The following is a 17,241-nucleotide window of genomic DNA, read 5'->3' on the forward strand; positions in this document are numbered from 1 at the left end:
ACAGGGCTCCTATCATACAGCCCACAACTGACGGCTGACTTTCTTCTGGTGAATCCTCTCACCCTCCCCCCTGCAAAGGGGACAGAAGATACTAAAGAGGGACCCCACTCCATGAAGACTACAGGTCTCCCCTTTTCCTTTAGGCTTGCGGTTCACAGGGAAATCTCATCGCTCTTATTTCTGGGCAATGGCCCTCTTGGCCTTTTATCCCCACTGGCCAGATGTTATGAACTAGACATTCATACAATTCCTAATACTACATTTCTAAATCCTATTTCAGTTTAACCTGTGTCTCCATTAGGCTATTGTAAGCAGAGTCAGGATGAGCTCTACCCTGACATCTGATGGGGAATTATGGTGAGTGTGAAAAAGAACTTTAGGGGCTGATCTTGTTTGCATAGGCACACCCACCCCACCTAGCATGATCCCGGACGAGCCCCCCAAAATGTGACCCTTCTGCCCCTCTGAGTTGGCAGCAACAAGGGCCGGGTTTAGTATCTAGGGGTTCCGTTTCAATAATGCAATGCAAAACCGGCTCAAGCCCCCACCCAGTGACCTGGGACAATTACATACCACCCCCTGGGCGCCTCTAGGAGGCAATACTTCCCCTCTCGCAAGCACGAAGTTTGAGTGTAGCAAAAGCCTTTTAATAAAGGAGGGAAACAATGCAGCATTATGTTGGGAAAACACCACAAACAGAATTCATAACACAAACCATGAGCAAAAGACCCACCTCCAAGTAAGTTTGGCAGTGTCCTTTTCCCCTCAGGATCTTAAGTCCAATCACCCCAAAGTCCAACAACCCAAAAGTCTTTGTCCCTGGTCACTGCTGCCCCAGAGTTCAAAAGTTTATCTGCAGAGTTTTACCCCCCCAGCCTGGGTGGAAATGGGGGGGGGCACACAGGGTGTTAAGGGGCACCTTACGTGGTCCGAGGCCAACTGCCCTGCTTCTCCATGGAGTTCTGCTGCAGCCTTCACCACGAATGGCTCCGCTCTACCAGTCGCGCCACGCCGCTCCGCTCCAGCCGTCCCTGCAAACTGCTCTGGTCTGCTCCGCTCCATTCCACTTGCTGTTCCGTGGGCCGCTCCAACCGTCCCACAAACTGCTCGGCTCTGCCAGGCGCTCCACTCCACCAGCTGTCCCATGAACCGCTCCAGCTGCCCCCGCAAACTGCTCAACTCTGCTCCGCTCACAGTTCTGTGGGCGGCTCCAACCATCCCACAAACTGCTCCACTCTGCCAGCTGCTTAGCAATATATCTTCAGGCTCCCCCACTAGTTAACACAGCACTTTGATCTCAGCTCAGCAATTTTACCTTTTTTAGTAATTTTAGCTTGTAGTAGGGGAGCCCCACTGCTAGTGCACCATTGGCCCAAAATAAATTCAGCTTAACAACCTCTAGTTAGACTCCTAATGGAAGCAAAATTAGCTCTGCTATTCAACAGTCAAAAAGGGGGGTAGTGCAATTGACATTCCAGGCCCTCAAAAGGGACCCATACCCTCAAGTACACATACCTACCCCCAACCTCTCTCAATTTACTGGTTTTGGAACCCATGTCCCTTGTCTAGCAAGTGCTACTTAGGTGATGGTGAGACCCTCTGTCATAAAACAGTTTCATTGTCCTTGATTTACATGATCAGGGTAACACCACTTTATTCCTCCTGCCCCAATAATAGAGAAATTGGGAATCCTACAGCTGCCAAAGTGACCATTTTGGGCTGCCGTGGGCTCATGCTAGGCGGGGTGGGTGTGCCTATGCAAACAAGATCAGCCCCTAAAGTTCTTTTTCACACTCACCATAATTCCCCATCAGATGTCAGGGTAGAGCTCATCCTGACTCTGCTTACACACACACACACACACACACACACCAACTTTAGTCAATTTGGCTCCGATGGGAAAAATTCCTTCCTGACCCCTAAACCAGGCGATCAGTCAGACCCACAGCACCTAAAATCATAGTTCCTTACTATATAATTATGGGGGAGGGGCAGAGGGGCCCCTAAAAGCGGTAAGACTCAAGAAACCCCGGGCCTGGGTTTAAATTAATGATTGTGGGGAGCAAGAAGCCAATCAGCTTCCATCTCTCTCTGGCTGGCCAATGGCCAGTGGAGTTCCTAGGGGGAGGAGGGGCTTGCCAGTGCATACACTCCCCCTTTTGTTCTAAAGCTGGCAGGCACTTTACAGATCTAATCAAGCTTCCTGCCCAGTAAACCAGCTGGTGCCTGTTTAGCTCCTATCCACAGTTTCTTTGGGATAGCTCAGTGGTTTGAGCATTGGCCTACTAAATCCAGGGTTGTGAGCTCAATCCTTGAGGGGGCGATTTGGGGCAAAAAATTGGATGATTTAGTTGGGGGTTGGACTAGATGACCTCCTGAGGTCCCTTCCAACCCTGATATTCTATGTTGTTCTTCCATGGAAGAGGCTGTTTTTAGTTATCTCCTGTTAATACACTCAGGGCTTGTCTTCACTGCAAAGTTAACTCAAGTTGTAACTAGAGTGTTGCCCCTAACTCGAGTCCTATCCACACACAAAAACCTTTTACCCTATAGGATTATTTTGATAGCTATTATATCCTACTAATTCGGCCAGCAGTATTAATTAATATGTTTCCTTTTCTAATATTAATCCATTTTATTCTTAGATTTTATCAGTATTAATTCCTTGGAATTTAGGATGTTTTGAGACATGTATTTCCAAATAAGTAGTTTTGCTGAAATGCAAGAAGCCTACCGGCTTATAAGATCTGCTCGATACCAAAAAGCATAATCAGTTATAAATATGTTAGCATAAAAGCTGGCAACTTTTGGCACCGTTAAGAATGGTCCCTGAACTTTGGGGAACCAAAGGGAGGAACTATCCCACATCACAGGTTTATCCGGCTCCTACAACCGGTTGGTAACCGTAGGGTACACCACATCTTGAGGTCATCAAGAGAGTCTAGGTTGGCAGTTTTGGAGTGAGATAATTCTTATTAATATATTTAGAAAGTAAGTGTCATAATCCACTAACCTATAGGAGAAAGGCACCCATAAATTTGTTAGGGTATGGAAACAAGATTTGGGTATAGTAGGTTAGCCTGAATTACATAGATCAGGATCCTATAAAATACCCTGTAAGGATAGTTTTAGGGATAGAATTTAGAGGTTCGAGAGCCTAAGTTCTGGTTCTAAGCTCTATACTCTAACTCTTGAAGCTTTGGTTTCTAGAGACTATCGTCTATCACGCTATCAGCTCAGTTTATGCAGTATAGTATAACTACTCAACATTCCTAACCATCGGGAAAGCCTGTAGGAGCAGGATTTTATAATGTCCCATGAGAATTAATGTATGATTGATTTTATCCGGTCAGTCACCCTTTTTGACTAGGGGAAAGGAATGACAGACCAGAACAATCCTTATGATGGATTATGGTCACCCTTTTGTTTTAGGATAAGTTATAATGTCTACTATGGTTTCCTATATGGATTACAAATTAAGCACTCTAGTTAAATATACATTTCTTTGTTTTAAGGTTTTAGTAAGTAAGAGACAGGATCTTGTATTGTATCTATGTTAAGGAGATTAGAGGAATGTTGAGGGCGTGAAGCCCCAATGTGAATTGTTTTAGTTATAAGATTTAGCAAGGCTTGATTTACAATGTACTCTGCTGAATATGCAATACTGCTGTCTGTATACCTTTGAAGGTTTCTGTAAGAGATTGTTTGTGTGAATGAGGAATGCATGCAACAGGAAAAGATAAGGTGTGAAAGCCATCACAAATGTCCAGATGGTCAAGAAAAAAGTGAAAGACTTGGAAAGACCAGGAGACAATCAGAAAACATCCATTGTATCCAATGCTAAACAACATGTTAGCAGCATTGACGACCTCAGAGGTGAGGCAGGCACCCCCGAAGGCGAGACAACAAATAGGAGATAATGATGGGAAGCCCGACAATAACCATCAAATGATAACACCACTTAAGGACTAATGATTACAGGATGACATTGCAAAATGCATGGACTCAAATGGGAATTTACAACTATAAAGTTGGGGTGTTTTGCCATGGAACTCTGGGTTCAGTCCTGCAAAGCCTCAGATCGCGACCAACAAAAGCCCAGCTCCACACTCGTGCTCAATCTAACTGGCCATTAGATTGACTCAAGCTACAACAGACTGGGAACTATAAACATCACTGGCAGGACTCTCTGCGTGTGTGTGTGTGTGTGACACTGAAAAGCATATGCTAACTGTTGTATTTTCAATAAATGCTGCGTATTTGCCTTCCTCTATAAAGATCCCGTGTGCTTTGTATGAGCATAACAAGCCAGCACCATTGCTTAATCGGTCATGCCAGGAGTGAGGCTGGTCCTTCACCTCCTATTACCGGGTTCCCAAGGAAGGGTGTGAGTATGTTAGGTTAAGGTACTTATAATAGAAATGTTACCAGCAGGAGTTTTGGAATTTTTACTGTTTTGCAGTTATAAGTTTCATTGCATTCCTTGTTTTTATGTTAATGGCAATAAAGATTTTACCAATTTGGTATTGTCCTCAGTATATGCATTCTTGCCAAGCACCCCAAGAATCCTTTCCCAATATAGAACTCTGAGTTCTTAAACTCTGTAGTCTGAATTGGATAAGAACCTATAAATCTTCTGGTCGGATGCGATCAGTGGCGAGCCATAAAAATTCACCCATCAAATTCAGGTCAACAACCCGCATGTAATGGTGCTTTTAACTCACGTTGACCAGCCACAATACACAGAGGGAATTCATAGTGCAATACAGCTTACTGCTAAGAATCATGGGATGTGCCCCCAGAATTCCTAGGGCCACAAATGAGTGAGTGTAGTGCCATTGTGAATGCAGCAACTTCACTGCTGTGTGGGGCCGCAAGAAGGAGTCGCCTGACCTGATGCATCAGAACCAGATTTTCTGAGAGACGTTTCAGAAGGAGTTGCAGTGCCAACAACTGCACATGGAGTAGAGTCAACTCCCTCAAATGGGTTCACACGATCACCAGGAAGCCAATGTCTTGACACGCTAACATAGAAGACACCAAGTTTCTAAATCTTATTCACCATACTGCACTGGAGCCAACCAAGAAATATACAAAGCCACAGACAGAGAGACAGGAAATTGGCTGGAACACCACATCCTTGGTTAGCGTGGACCACACCGACCGCAGACTGTACTTCCCATGCTGGAACAGCGAGATCATCAAGTATATGGCTGCCATGTGGTGCCTGAAGGAGCCGAACATGTACTAGGGTGGCAGTAGCAACATTGCTTTGCTAAGCAGAGTTGTGTGGCATTGAATGGAGTTTGTAAGCAATGTTGGCGTCTCCTTATTGCCATTTGTAGCCCCTTAGATTTCTGAGCAAGAAGTGAAGAGGAATCCCCAGCTGGGCCATACCTCCTGGAAGCTGATTGAGGTTACAGAAATAAACCCATATGAAAGTTCAAAAAAAAAAACCCAAACCCTAACTCGACTATTTCGCAGCATGGCTGCTCTCACTGACACTAGGCTAACTTGAGAGGAGTAACTCATGTGTAAGTAACCTGAGTTAACTCTGACCCTGAGGGTCAGTCTACACTGTAATGAAACACCCGGGGCTGGCCCATGTCAGCTGACTCAGCCCTCTGGCATGAGGCCCGTGAGCCTGAGTCAGCTGACATGGGCCAGCCCTGGGTGTTTCATTGCAGTGTAGACAGACCTGGAGAGGCTTTTGGACAATGGACACTCACAAATTAAAACAGGATTACTTTTCATTATTTATTACAGTTCTAAATCCCACAATGAGCTCTGCAGTTGCCCCTTCAGGGTAAAGGGCTCAACCTGCATGGAGATCAGCACAGGACTGTGTGAAGGGGTGCTGTACTCACCATTGGTAGCGCTGCCTCCTGGTCACCCTGGGAAACAGCTGTGTGTGGCTGATGCCCCTTCCTGCGGTTGCCTGCCATCACTCTCTCAGCCTGCGCACCATGCTTACTCCAGGAACCACAGTGTCCTCTTCGTGACAGCCATCCAGCCAGGTCACCAAGTGGTTTCCCAAGTCTGTTCCCACCAACAGGCTCAGGCAGTCTTCCTATTCACTGCCCTGCTGGTGCCTCTTCCCCAGTGGCTGGCAGGGGAATCTGGGCCCACTCTCTACTCTGGGTTCCAGCTCAGAGGCACTCTAGTCAGCAGGCCAGGTCTGTTCCATCCTGAAGCTTGCTGCATTTCCCTGAGCGCCTTCCTAACCTGCTGGCTCTCCCCTCCTTCTCTGGGTTTGCCAGTCTCAAAACTCCTTCCTCCCATGGAGTAACTGCAGTAAGCTATTTGCCTCTGTAGCCCCAGCACACCTCCTTTTCCCTCCAGGGAGGAATTGCAGCTTTCTGCTGTCTGCTCCCTGGCTTTATGAAAGCCCAACCTGTTCCTGCACATGTGAGTTTCTTCTAATTAGGGATGTCCTCTCAGCCATAATTCCCCCCAGCTTGCTACCTAATAGGTTAATTGACCCCTCTGGCCTACCTTCACCCCTTCAGAGCAAGTGTGGAGAGGACACCCCATCATACTGGGGTTTACTATGAAAGTGGATAATCACAGATCAGATGTCAGTAATATTAAGAAAGTTCCTCCTATGTATGTGTGTGTGTGGGCACATGTGCATATGTGTGAGCGAGATTGGTTAGAATAGCCTGACTGCTCCTCATGCTTGTTACTTTCAAGTCCCTTTCATTCTTTCTATCCCTGTACTCCTTACTCCCTCCCTGCCAGTAGATTTGCTTAAATACTTAAATTTACTTTAAGGTGTTCCCACTCCCCTAATCTACTGTTGCTTTCAGAAATATGTATGTTTACTAGAGTAGGGAATTTACTACCCAAACCTTTGGTGAATATTAGTTCACACTTTGTTTTCATAATTTAGTTTTGATTGTGTTTGCATTTCCTTTGTGTTCGACTTGTTTCTGCAAACAAACATTCTAGCAAATGAGTTTACTGGCCAGAATGTTTATGGAGGCCCCGATTCAGCAAAGCACTTAGGCATGTGCTCAGTTGCTTTGCTAAGTCAGGGTCTGAAACAGCAAGATTTAAGCTGATTCAGCAGAGTAGCCACACAAGCATTCACAAGGAAACCCGATTCTATCTGTTTGTTTGTCCCAAATAAGGCAAAAGAAACACACCATGGGACCCGTGTCCAATCAAAGCAGATCAAATTTTGACTATCAAGTATTCATAACTAAGTGCCCGCAAACAAGCTATAGATCAAGTTATTCACAGATATTATTAAGCAAATAATATTGAATACTGCATAAGTGAGAGAAAATTGCACCCTGCTTGCAGGCAGTTCACAAAGCGAAACTGAAATTAAATTGTTGGTTGCAAGTCCCCCCTCCCCCCAGTGCTAGCATTTACAATTTATGAGAATTATAAAATCAATGAAAATAAATGAAACAAAATTGTCCACAGAAAATCCAAGGGAAGGACTTTGGTACAACCCAATAAGAGAAAGATCTACAGAATCCATGCTAGATTTGGTGGTTCCATCTGTTGTGCTTAGCACAGCAGAAGCAAAGAATGCAGTTTTCCTTGACCAGGTTGCTAAGTAGCATGCTACACTGGAAGTGCACATTCAGTGCTTCCCATGAAATGTGGCAGTGCCCAGAAGCAATATCACATGAGGTGTACAGGGAAAAATTGAACATTATTTGTACATTTCTTCAGTGACTAACCCCTCCGATTATTCATGAATAGCTGGCTGCCAAAATTTGAAATTTTCACTGTGGTTGGTCGGTCATCTAAGTCAACTGGTCAGCTGGTATTATTCCCTGATTGGAGTCCTGATTCAGGAAAGCATTGAGGAGGTGGGGGGCCCTGGGAACTAGGGGTTTGCAGGGGTGCTACAGAACCCCCAGGTTCCTGGCCTGTGCCTCGGGTCCTGGCTGCCAGCCCATGCTCCTGGCAGGGCACGGCAGGGTCCGGGTCCCGGTTGCCTGGCCCCACTCAGCAGGGTTCAGGCTGCCGGCTGCCCACCCCCGCGCCCAGTTGTGCTCATGGTCCCGTTTGGTGGAGGGGTCTCTGGGTGAGGGGCACTGGGCATAAGGGACTGCGGGGGCACTGTGGTTCTCAACCTGCGGCCCACAATGATAAATAGGTTGAGAACTACTGGGTTAGGTCAACCTAACTATGTCACACTGGGCGTGAGCTTTTTTAGAGCCCTGAGCAACATGGCTAGGTCAGCCTAAGTTTTAGCTGTAGACCAGGCCTGAGAGAGAAAAGAAGAGAGCATCTCAAGAGTGACTCTATCTATGCCTCATGATGACTGTGAACAACACGTTGTGGTCATTAGTGTCAAAGGTAAGTGATCTACAAGAATCAGTCTGCACCCTTGGGGCCAGATCCATAGCTGGTGTAAACTGGTGGAACTCCACTGAAATCAATGGAGCTATACTCATTTATACTAGCAGAGACAAATCCTCCACAGTTCTGGAGCTGTGCTGGGTGCAGGTGTGGTGGGGTGAGGCAGAGGTGGCTTTATGTCACCTTTATCTCCCTTTCTCCCAAATCTTGGACCTAGCTGGAGGCTGGTTTGAGCTCAGTCCAACAGAACAGCCTCCTGGCTACTCCAGTTGCACCCAGCTGAGGTCAGATTTAAGATTTTGTGTTACAGTGTATTTGTGAGGAGTTGGGTGTGCGCATTGTGTTATTGTACATGCTGGAGGTGTGTGGAACTTATTTATAAAGGGTTAGAGTCTGTCACTGAAAGTGATTGTGGAGGTTAAGGGACATTAAAGAAGGATCCTGCACTTAAAGTGAAGCATGTGCTTAAGTGCTTTGTTGAATCGGGACCTCCAGGAATAATCTGGCCAGTAACCTCTTTTGCTAGGATGTTTGCAGAAAGCCAATGCAATGGGGATGCAAACACTTTTGGGCATTACCTTGCTTGTAAGGGATTATGTAGGTGGATGTTCCCCTGAACCAACCATAACTGATTTTTAAATAATGATTTTTCTTTGTGGGATATGTGTGTATTGTACTATTTTATATATATAGTGTGTATGCTATATAACGTAGACCCCAAACCAGTAACACATAGAATGAATCGTGCTGAAACTTTTAAAAATATTGGGGTTTTTTGCTGAGTTGGGGGAGGGGCGGTGGGTGAAGAATTTCAGCTCACAGAGAACTTCTGTGAACAAGTTATGAGCCCCTCTTAAAAAGGGAGCGTTGTCAAATAGAGTGTTCAGCCTCAACCCTGGGAGCTGCTAACCACGTCCACTATAATAGAGAAAGTTCCCTTTGTTAAGTGTTTGTGTGTGAAGCTCAGCATAGAACAAATAACAGCATTTTAGTTGGGATTAAAGGAAGAAACTGACGCAAAAAGAAAGTGGTGATTTTTAAAAAAACAGATGACCTATCCAGGGCTTTGGTTTTATATTTCAAACATTCACTTTATTACATTTTATGGAATAGAGTTTAAATGCCACTATGTACAAGCCTACATTTCATTATTGGAATTTTGTTTATTCACTTGCCATTGTCATTCGGTTCCCATTTTTTTCTCAGGTGCTGCACTTAATACAAGGTATGATTTATGAATATGTGGTTTTGATCCTTCACAATGTACTGTAGCAAAATGGTTCAATAAAAAGTTATTAAAGTAAGAAATCCATAAAGTTTCACACGCTTTTCCCACCTTCTATAACAAACCCTAGTAAGAGATTTAGCTCACTTTAGTCAGTCACATACCAAGCAAACACTCATACTTGCACAACTCTAATACAAATATGCATGCAGATATGTCCTTTTTCAGGCAAAACTCCAACTGAAGACAGACATTGCAATCAACAGTAGTTTTGCCTGAGTAAGAACTTCTAGATTATGCCTTTAGTGAAGGCATGAAATGAAAGTTGCATATACCAAAAGGAAACAAAATCAGCCATATATAATCTGTTTAAGAGACTTACTTTAAAATCAGGAAATTAAACCATCCTCTCTAGCCTAAAGATACACAATACCAAATGCTCAGTGCTTTGAAGTGTGGGTGTGGGACACACACACATTTAACTCATTTCTAGAACAAAGCAGTCAGTCATGCTGATTTTGGAGTGAGCAAAATTGAGCCGACAAACATAATTAGCTCCCGAGCACTGCTTTGAATTTGACTTTTTGGAGAAGTGTAACAGTGTTCTACACTTAAACAACAACATAATACTCCATCTCTGCCTTCATCTGCAAAGGCAGCTTTGTCCCTTACCAAGGTTGAAAGGATAAAGACCATTAAGAATATATTATTGCTGAGGAAGGAGGCGTTAATGATGGCGTTTCACTGTTAAACAACCCATTGACCTGCACGGTGCTACTCCTTCCCCATGCTCAGAATATGCTTTACACAGCTTTGGCAACTTGGGATGTTGCTTCTGGAGTTCTGTGGTGTCCAGCGCCCTGACAAATGTCATCTCTCACAATGTCACCTGCTCAGTAAGTCTAGGGTGCAAGAGGCAAAGGGCTTAATAACAGAACATGGAACTTGAGAGACGATGCAATTTTTAATCCATCTGTGTTTGATTAAAGATCGTCAGAGCTGTTCGGTGGTTTGTGTGAAATGTGAACTCAATCCAGTTCCTAGCAGGCAGCTGATTACATTATAAAACCCATCACCTCACTTTACTCCCGCATCTGAGCAGAGGGGCCAAGGCCGGTGTGGACCACAGAGACTGTACTAGTCCCATCACATGCCACGTAGACATTCATTGCGTTAGAGTCACGTCAGCTTGGCAGGGCAGCTTGCACAGCTGTTGGTATCTGTGCTGTAACTGTAAAGAGGACTGGGCTAGAGGGCTTTCAGTTCTGGCAGCTTGTGCCATCATCTTGAAGCAATGGGAGCTGCCTGAACTTCTCTGCTTCCCTTTTATTGAACCTCTGACCCTACTCCCATCCCTGGCCTTGTTTGATTTGTCACAAGCAATCAGTTGACCCCAGTTTCTTTTTTAGCCCCTCCCCTCTTCTGAGGGAGCAGCCCAAGGTGGTTCTTTGGAGGTAGGCCTTTCGGAGTATGGCTATGCTACACTGCAGCTAGAAGCGTGCCTCCCAGCCTAGGCAGAAAGATTTGCACTAGCTCTGCTCGAGCTAGCACACTAAAAAGAGCAGTGTGGACATTGTGGCATGGGCGGTAGCTCAGGCTAGCCACCTGAGTCCAAGTCCCCCAAACCCTGGGTCCACGCTTCGGTGGCTAGCCCAAGCCACCGCCCGTGCCACAACATCCACAGTGCTATTTTTAGCGTGCTAGCTCAAGCAAAGCTAGCAGGAGTCTGTCACCCAGGGCTGGAAGGCTCACTCCCGGCTGCTCTGTGGACATACCCTCAAGGGCTCTCTCGTCCAAGCGAGGTCAAATAGCCTGGCAGTCTAAAAACAGGTGCTCTCACACCCAACACAAAGGAGTTAGGGAGTTGGTGTTGTGGGGCTGGATCAGCCCTTCCTGTGGTGAGACCTGAGGGAGGGAGCTGAGAAAAAGGCTGTCTCCAAGGACCACTTTGCAGAGTTTCTCTTCAATCAGCCCATTGAGGGCCACACAGGGTGAGTCACAGAACTGAGGAGTCCTTGGCAACATGGGTCTTAGAGACCCTGCAACCAGGGACACCCAGACCACAGCTGGCCCCTTTAAGGAGGATCCCTTCCACAAACATAGGAAACATAGTACAGCCCTAGGAAATATTTATTTTTCCAGGTAAATTCCATGGGGCTGAAGGGAGGACAAGGTGTGCTCTTCCCGGCCCTACCCAGTGTGAGACGGACAGCTCCCTACCTCCAGCCCAGCAAGGCCCTGCTTCTCCCTCCATGTAGGCCCTGACCCTACAGAGACCCCTCAGTGTGGTCACTGGGGTGGGAATGCTGCCACAGAGCCAGCTGATCCCCTTCTCACACACTGGAACAGTGAAGTCTGGCACTGGAAGGTCCCCTCTATACACAGATCTTGGGGCATGATTGACCCTCTAATCAGAGATCGATGATTGGGCACAGACAATAGCAGAATTAACAGAGACCGCTTTTAAAAAACAACAACAAAGACAGCCAGAACCAAAGGATTAAAAATATTCAGGTAACTTTAAAAATAAATCACATTCCTTCTCACTTCCTGCCAGGACTAGAAAAGCAAGCACAAAAATATTATCAAAGATGAGCTATTCTCAAGATATGTCTATCATGGCAGAGCCTAGGTAGCTCTGGCCATTGTGCGCAATGGTCTGATTTATAGAGTTCTCTAGCCCAACTTCCAAACCAAATTGCCTGTAAAATATGCCTGCGTTTTTGAGTAGAATATTCAAGAGGGACCCAGCTCAGTAATAGTGCATGGTTAACATTCAGCTTCTGCATATCTGGAGCAATTTTCCTGTACAAAGTTTTAATCTGCAGTTCTGTATTTATTTCACAGTCTTTGACCATTGATGAGATATGTGGATGGAAAACTTATGGGAATTAAGAATTTTACTTCACTTGACCTGAAGTTTCCAGCATATGCACTCTGCAACCACAGGGGCCCGATTCTGTTCTCCAATACACCAGTGTTATTCCAGGGTTATGCCACTGACGTTTGTTGATCTACTCAGCATTTATGCCAGCGTAACAAAGTGGAATTTGTCCCATTATCATCCCACTATTTAGATTTCTGATTTTATTACAAAAAACGTAGGTACAATTTTTAAAGAATCATACAAGAATTATCTATAGGGTCAGTGATGTGTCACACTAGAAAATGAATGAGACAGGGAGATGCTGAGTTTTTAAGGCAGTCGAATCCAAGAGTATAGGAGTTCAAGAGGGATCTCAATAAATCTCCAGGCACAGAGAATGTTAGGGGAACTTTTTTTTTTTAAAGCAGGAAGAGAGAAATCTACTGAGATTAAACACCTGTATGATGTATTGTTTGTGCTGTTGGGCTTTTATTCAAGAACAGAAACAAGTGCCCTATTGCCAACCTCAAGTGGTCAAACTCATGGATCGGGTCCCACAAAAATCATGAGATTGGCTTAAAGGTCACGAGATTTTAAATATGGATTCCTTTCACCAACCTTCTGGTTTTGGAGCCTTTAGGCTTCATGTTTTCAAGCTTTTCTCTGCAACTATGAGGGCTAGAAATTGACTAATTTTTTAAAATGAAAGATAAGAAATGGTTTTCAAAGGGGGTGGAAGCTGGCCTTTAAAACGACCCTCCCCAATCTTGTATGGGCAATGTATTTTTCACATGGACCGACCTGGTGTTGTATGAAGAACCCATTTTTGTGCACACAAATGGGATCAGTGTTTGCAAACTGCACCATTATGACCCTCCCTGCGTCTGCAAATCCAGTGTGCGTGTGTGTGTGTGTGTGTGTGTGTGTGTGTGTGCGTGTGCAACTCTGCATTTTTCCATATGATAAAACAGACATCAGAAAAACACTTGCCCAGAAGCTGGCATAAACAATATTTGGAGTGCAATGTTAGAGGAATTGTCAAGAGGTAACAAAAGTTGCAGCAGGGTTGCTGTGACATTCCCCGATATTATCTGGACCAGTGAGCTGCTAGGTCAGTCCAATCCTTGACTCTGGGAGCCAGCCTTACCCTGCTCTGCTGTGAGAACCCCCACTCCCGGGCTGTTCACACACAGCCTCTAGCATGTAAGCTGCTCCCAGCTATGCGAGTGAGCTCTTTTGGCCAGCTGCTGCTTGGATTGTGCAAGCGAATGACACTAGCCAATATCTCCTGTCCCAGACAACCCTAGGAACCTCCGTCTTGTAGTGTCCAGTTATGCCCGTTGGACGCTGCAAGCTTATATGAGTTCATCAATTTAACAAAGAAATTGATATGTACCAGGCTTGTTATCCCAAGGGGAGTCTCTGACACGCTTCAAACCAAATACACTGCTTCTGGTAGAATAAACAAACAGATTTATTAACTACAAAAGATTGACTTATAATCACTTAAAATCTAAGCACAAGTCGGATTTGGTCAAATGAAATAAAAGCAAAACGCATTCTAAGCTGATCTTAACACTTTCAGTGCCCTTACAAAAACTTAGATGCTTCTCACCACAGGATGGCTGGTTGCCCTTCAGCCAGGCTCTCCCCTTTCATCAGCACTTCAGGTGCTTGGCTGCGGTGTCTGTAGATGGAGGTGGAAGAGAGAGAGTGTGGCGAACATCTCTCCCTTTTATCATGTTCTTTCTTCCCCTTTGGCTTTCCTCCCCCCCCCCCCTCAGAGTCAGGTGAGCATTACCTCATCATAGTCCCAAACTGACCAAGGGAGGGGGGTGACTCACTTGAGAGTCCAACAGATCCTTTGTTGTTGCCTAGGCCAGTGTCCTTTGTTCCTGTGAGGCTGGGCTGGGTTTGTCCCATACATGCCCTGATGAGGTGTGAACTGCCCTTCTGCTCCTGGAGAATTTTGCTTGGGCCTCTGCTCCTGGAGAGTTTTTGCCTGGGCTTGTTTTAAGCCATGAGGACACATTTTCAGCCTCATAACTATATACATGAAATTACAACCTATAACATTACTATAACAACAATGCTCAGCGCATCACAAGCCTTCCGAAGACACCTAACATGACAAACTTTGCATTGGATACCACACAATCATATTATAAGGATGAACATGGGGGTTCAGAGTGTTCCCCCAAGGTACAGAGCGTCACAGTTGCCATCATAGATTAATAGCATTCTATGGAGAGAAAAGTGGCTGAATCACAACTACACTCTGACCCACACATATTAAAAGAAACTCAAGACAAGGAGCAAGATAAAAATGCTGGTTACAGAGCAATAATAAGGGTTCACTGGCTGTATTCCTGGTCCCAATGTTCTGAGAATTGTAGCTCCTTCTATGAACTGTGGAAGATCTACCTTTCTTTCCAGGACAATTGTAATGTGGTAGGATTAGCTCAGTGAGTTTTCTGTCCAGTAAGGGGTATCAAGGAATAAAGGTGGGTTGGTCCCACCTGGTTTCAAGCTCCTCTGAAGTGTGAGAATGAAGAGGTGTCATTTTCTAAAAATACAGATAGTAAGCCCAGTAAAATACATTGACCAGCATGAAAAACAAAGGAAAAAGTAACTTTGAGTAATGGTCAACATTGCTGGGATTCTGAATTGTGAAATAGCTGATGATCCTGTGCATTTTGTTTCTCAACACAAACCTAATTTTGTCATGGGTTTTCATGGTCAGGTCACGATAGTCGACGTTATCGCTGGAAATCTCAGTGCTGGCTAAACTTATTTTCTGCTTATAACTGGTGATGGAGCTATTGAGGATGTTCGTGATGTTGACATCTTCAGTTTCTTTGGTAGGCCCCTAGGAAATGATAGAGCGCAATTAATGTTAGGTGATGTGATTTGGATACACATGTAATGCACTGGCTAAGTGTGTCATATCCTCCTCTATTGGCTGCTTTGTACAGAAGATAAGAGACTACACACAGCTCTCAACTAAGGGATTTACTCCTTTAGCTTAAGTGGTAGAGCCCTATGCTTTAGACCTGAAGGGTCTATCATGGTTGATGACCCGTAATGCTAGGGTTGTTACATGCAAAATTTAAACATTCAATAAGTGCCATCTTATGGATCACAGCAGCATTTCCTGAAGAATGGAGGTATTCCTTGGAGGTCTCTATTCCAGCCACTGAACCAGCCCAATCCTCATAACTTATAAAATCAGCTGGGTGCACAGCGTAAGGCTGCATGTCAATAGGAAAGAAAAGCCCCTGCAGGCTTCATGTTGCAACATGCAGTTCTCCCCATGGTCAGGGTGGTCTTCCCCACTGCGGTAATGCTTTGGCTTGGCACAGTTACTCACCACATTTTGCCAGCAAGAAAGGTTCTTCCGGCTATTAACATGCATCTAGACAATGAGTGAACACAGTCAGATTTGTTAGGATTCTGGAGCTAGTAGCACTCAAGTGATGCCAAACACTAGCATCATGGCTATGGGCCAGTGTTGCGTGAGACTGTGGGAGTTGTATATACCATTGCTTAATGGGTACAGGAACAAGAGAGAGACACTCATGTACCTCTTATTCGTCCCCCAACAGGAAGACTATTTCTCTAGTTCACTCTTCATTGGATATGCCATTAACAAGGACCAACTACGTCTGACTCAATATCACCTTGCTCATTAAGGCACCTCCGTATGTACCTTTTGAGGCTCTTTAGCTGCATGTTTTTGTGATGAGCTGTAGTGAGCAATTGCATATTCCAGCAGGGCACCAAAAATGAAACTGAAGCAGATGCCAAGATAAACGTCAATGGCCTTTATGAAGCAGTTGGTTTTAGATAGTGAGGTCCGGGAGCCAATCATCAGAGTTGTCATCGACAGCACAGTTGTTACTCCTGTAAGGCGGAGAAGGACATATTTTCAGGTCCAATGGGAAAGCATTTCACCCGCACTTCAGGAAACAAAAAGCCTGGTTCTCTTACCCATTGGATAGTCCTTTACACCAAGGCCTAGTGGGTATAACACTACCAAATCCAAATCCTCCATTGACTTACAATGGTAAGCACTTCATACCACTTTGTACAAATGGAGGAAGCAGAGAATTCAGCTTCTCCACCCAGGGAATCCAGTGGGAAGAGAAGTTCCTGCCCCATGGATACTGAAGTGCATCAGTGTAAAAGGCCAGCCCCTCTGTGCTGCTCTTCTTCCCACCCCTAGGCTGTTTTCTTACCCTCAGCGAATGCAAAAAGTCCCTCTCTGGGGGAGGTGCAGAACCTAAGTGATGTCACTGCCTGCAATATTAACCCAGATGGAGATACCCTGGTAGAAGGAGGGGAGCCTGAAATGGACAGCAGGCGCGCCTCAGGTCCTGGATCGCATTGAAGCCCTGGCCATGAAGGGCTCTGGTGGGGGCAGTGTTCCAACTAGAATGTACTCCTCCACCCTCCATGCTCCTAATCTGGCTCTTCTTCACATGCCAAAGATGAAGTGCAACCAGGCCTTTTGTATTTGTCATTCTCCATTTCCATGCTCATCTGAGAAAAGCTGGCATTTGACTGTACTGCACACTGCACTCTGCCCACTCACTTGCACATGCCTCAAGTATCCTTCCCCCGGCAGCAGCTCACTGTAGCAATGTGGGACTCACCCCTGCGGCGCCTCCGGCTGGTCATCTCTGGGAATTAGCTCATCCAGCCTCTGGAGCGCCCTCTGCAGGCTGGTGTCCACTGCCGCTTGGCCTCCGTGTCCCTCCCGGACCCAGTGACCCATTATCTGGGGTGCTGCCCCTTGGCAGTAACCTCTTTCTCTCAGGGTCTC

The 17,241-nt window shown here is 45.4% G+C and overlaps 1 protein-coding gene across 1 annotated transcript in view; it reads right to left on the bottom strand.

Annotated features, from left to right (window-relative positions):
* Positions 1-14,982: 14,982 nt before the first annotated feature.
* The window catches only part of GABRP (gamma-aminobutyric acid type A receptor pi subunit), a 28,546-nt gene continuing 26,287 nt past the window's right edge, over positions 14,983-17,241 (bottom strand). The window contains exons 8-9 of the mRNA XM_026660872.1: positions 16,126-16,319; positions 14,983-15,285 (exon numbers count right to left, since the gene is read on the bottom strand). Of these exons, the coding sequence (XP_026516657.1) occupies positions 14,983-15,285; positions 16,126-16,319 (497 nt within the window). The remainder of the gene's footprint in view (positions 15,286-16,125; positions 16,320-17,241) is intronic.

The sequence above is a fragment of the Terrapene carolina genome, unplaced genomic scaffold (assembly GCF_002925995.2).
Source record: "Terrapene carolina triunguis isolate 2854851 unplaced genomic scaffold, T_m_triunguis-2.0 Scaffold838, whole genome shotgun sequence".
Classification (NCBI taxonomy): domain Eukaryota; kingdom Metazoa; phylum Chordata; order Testudines; family Emydidae; genus Terrapene; species Terrapene triunguis.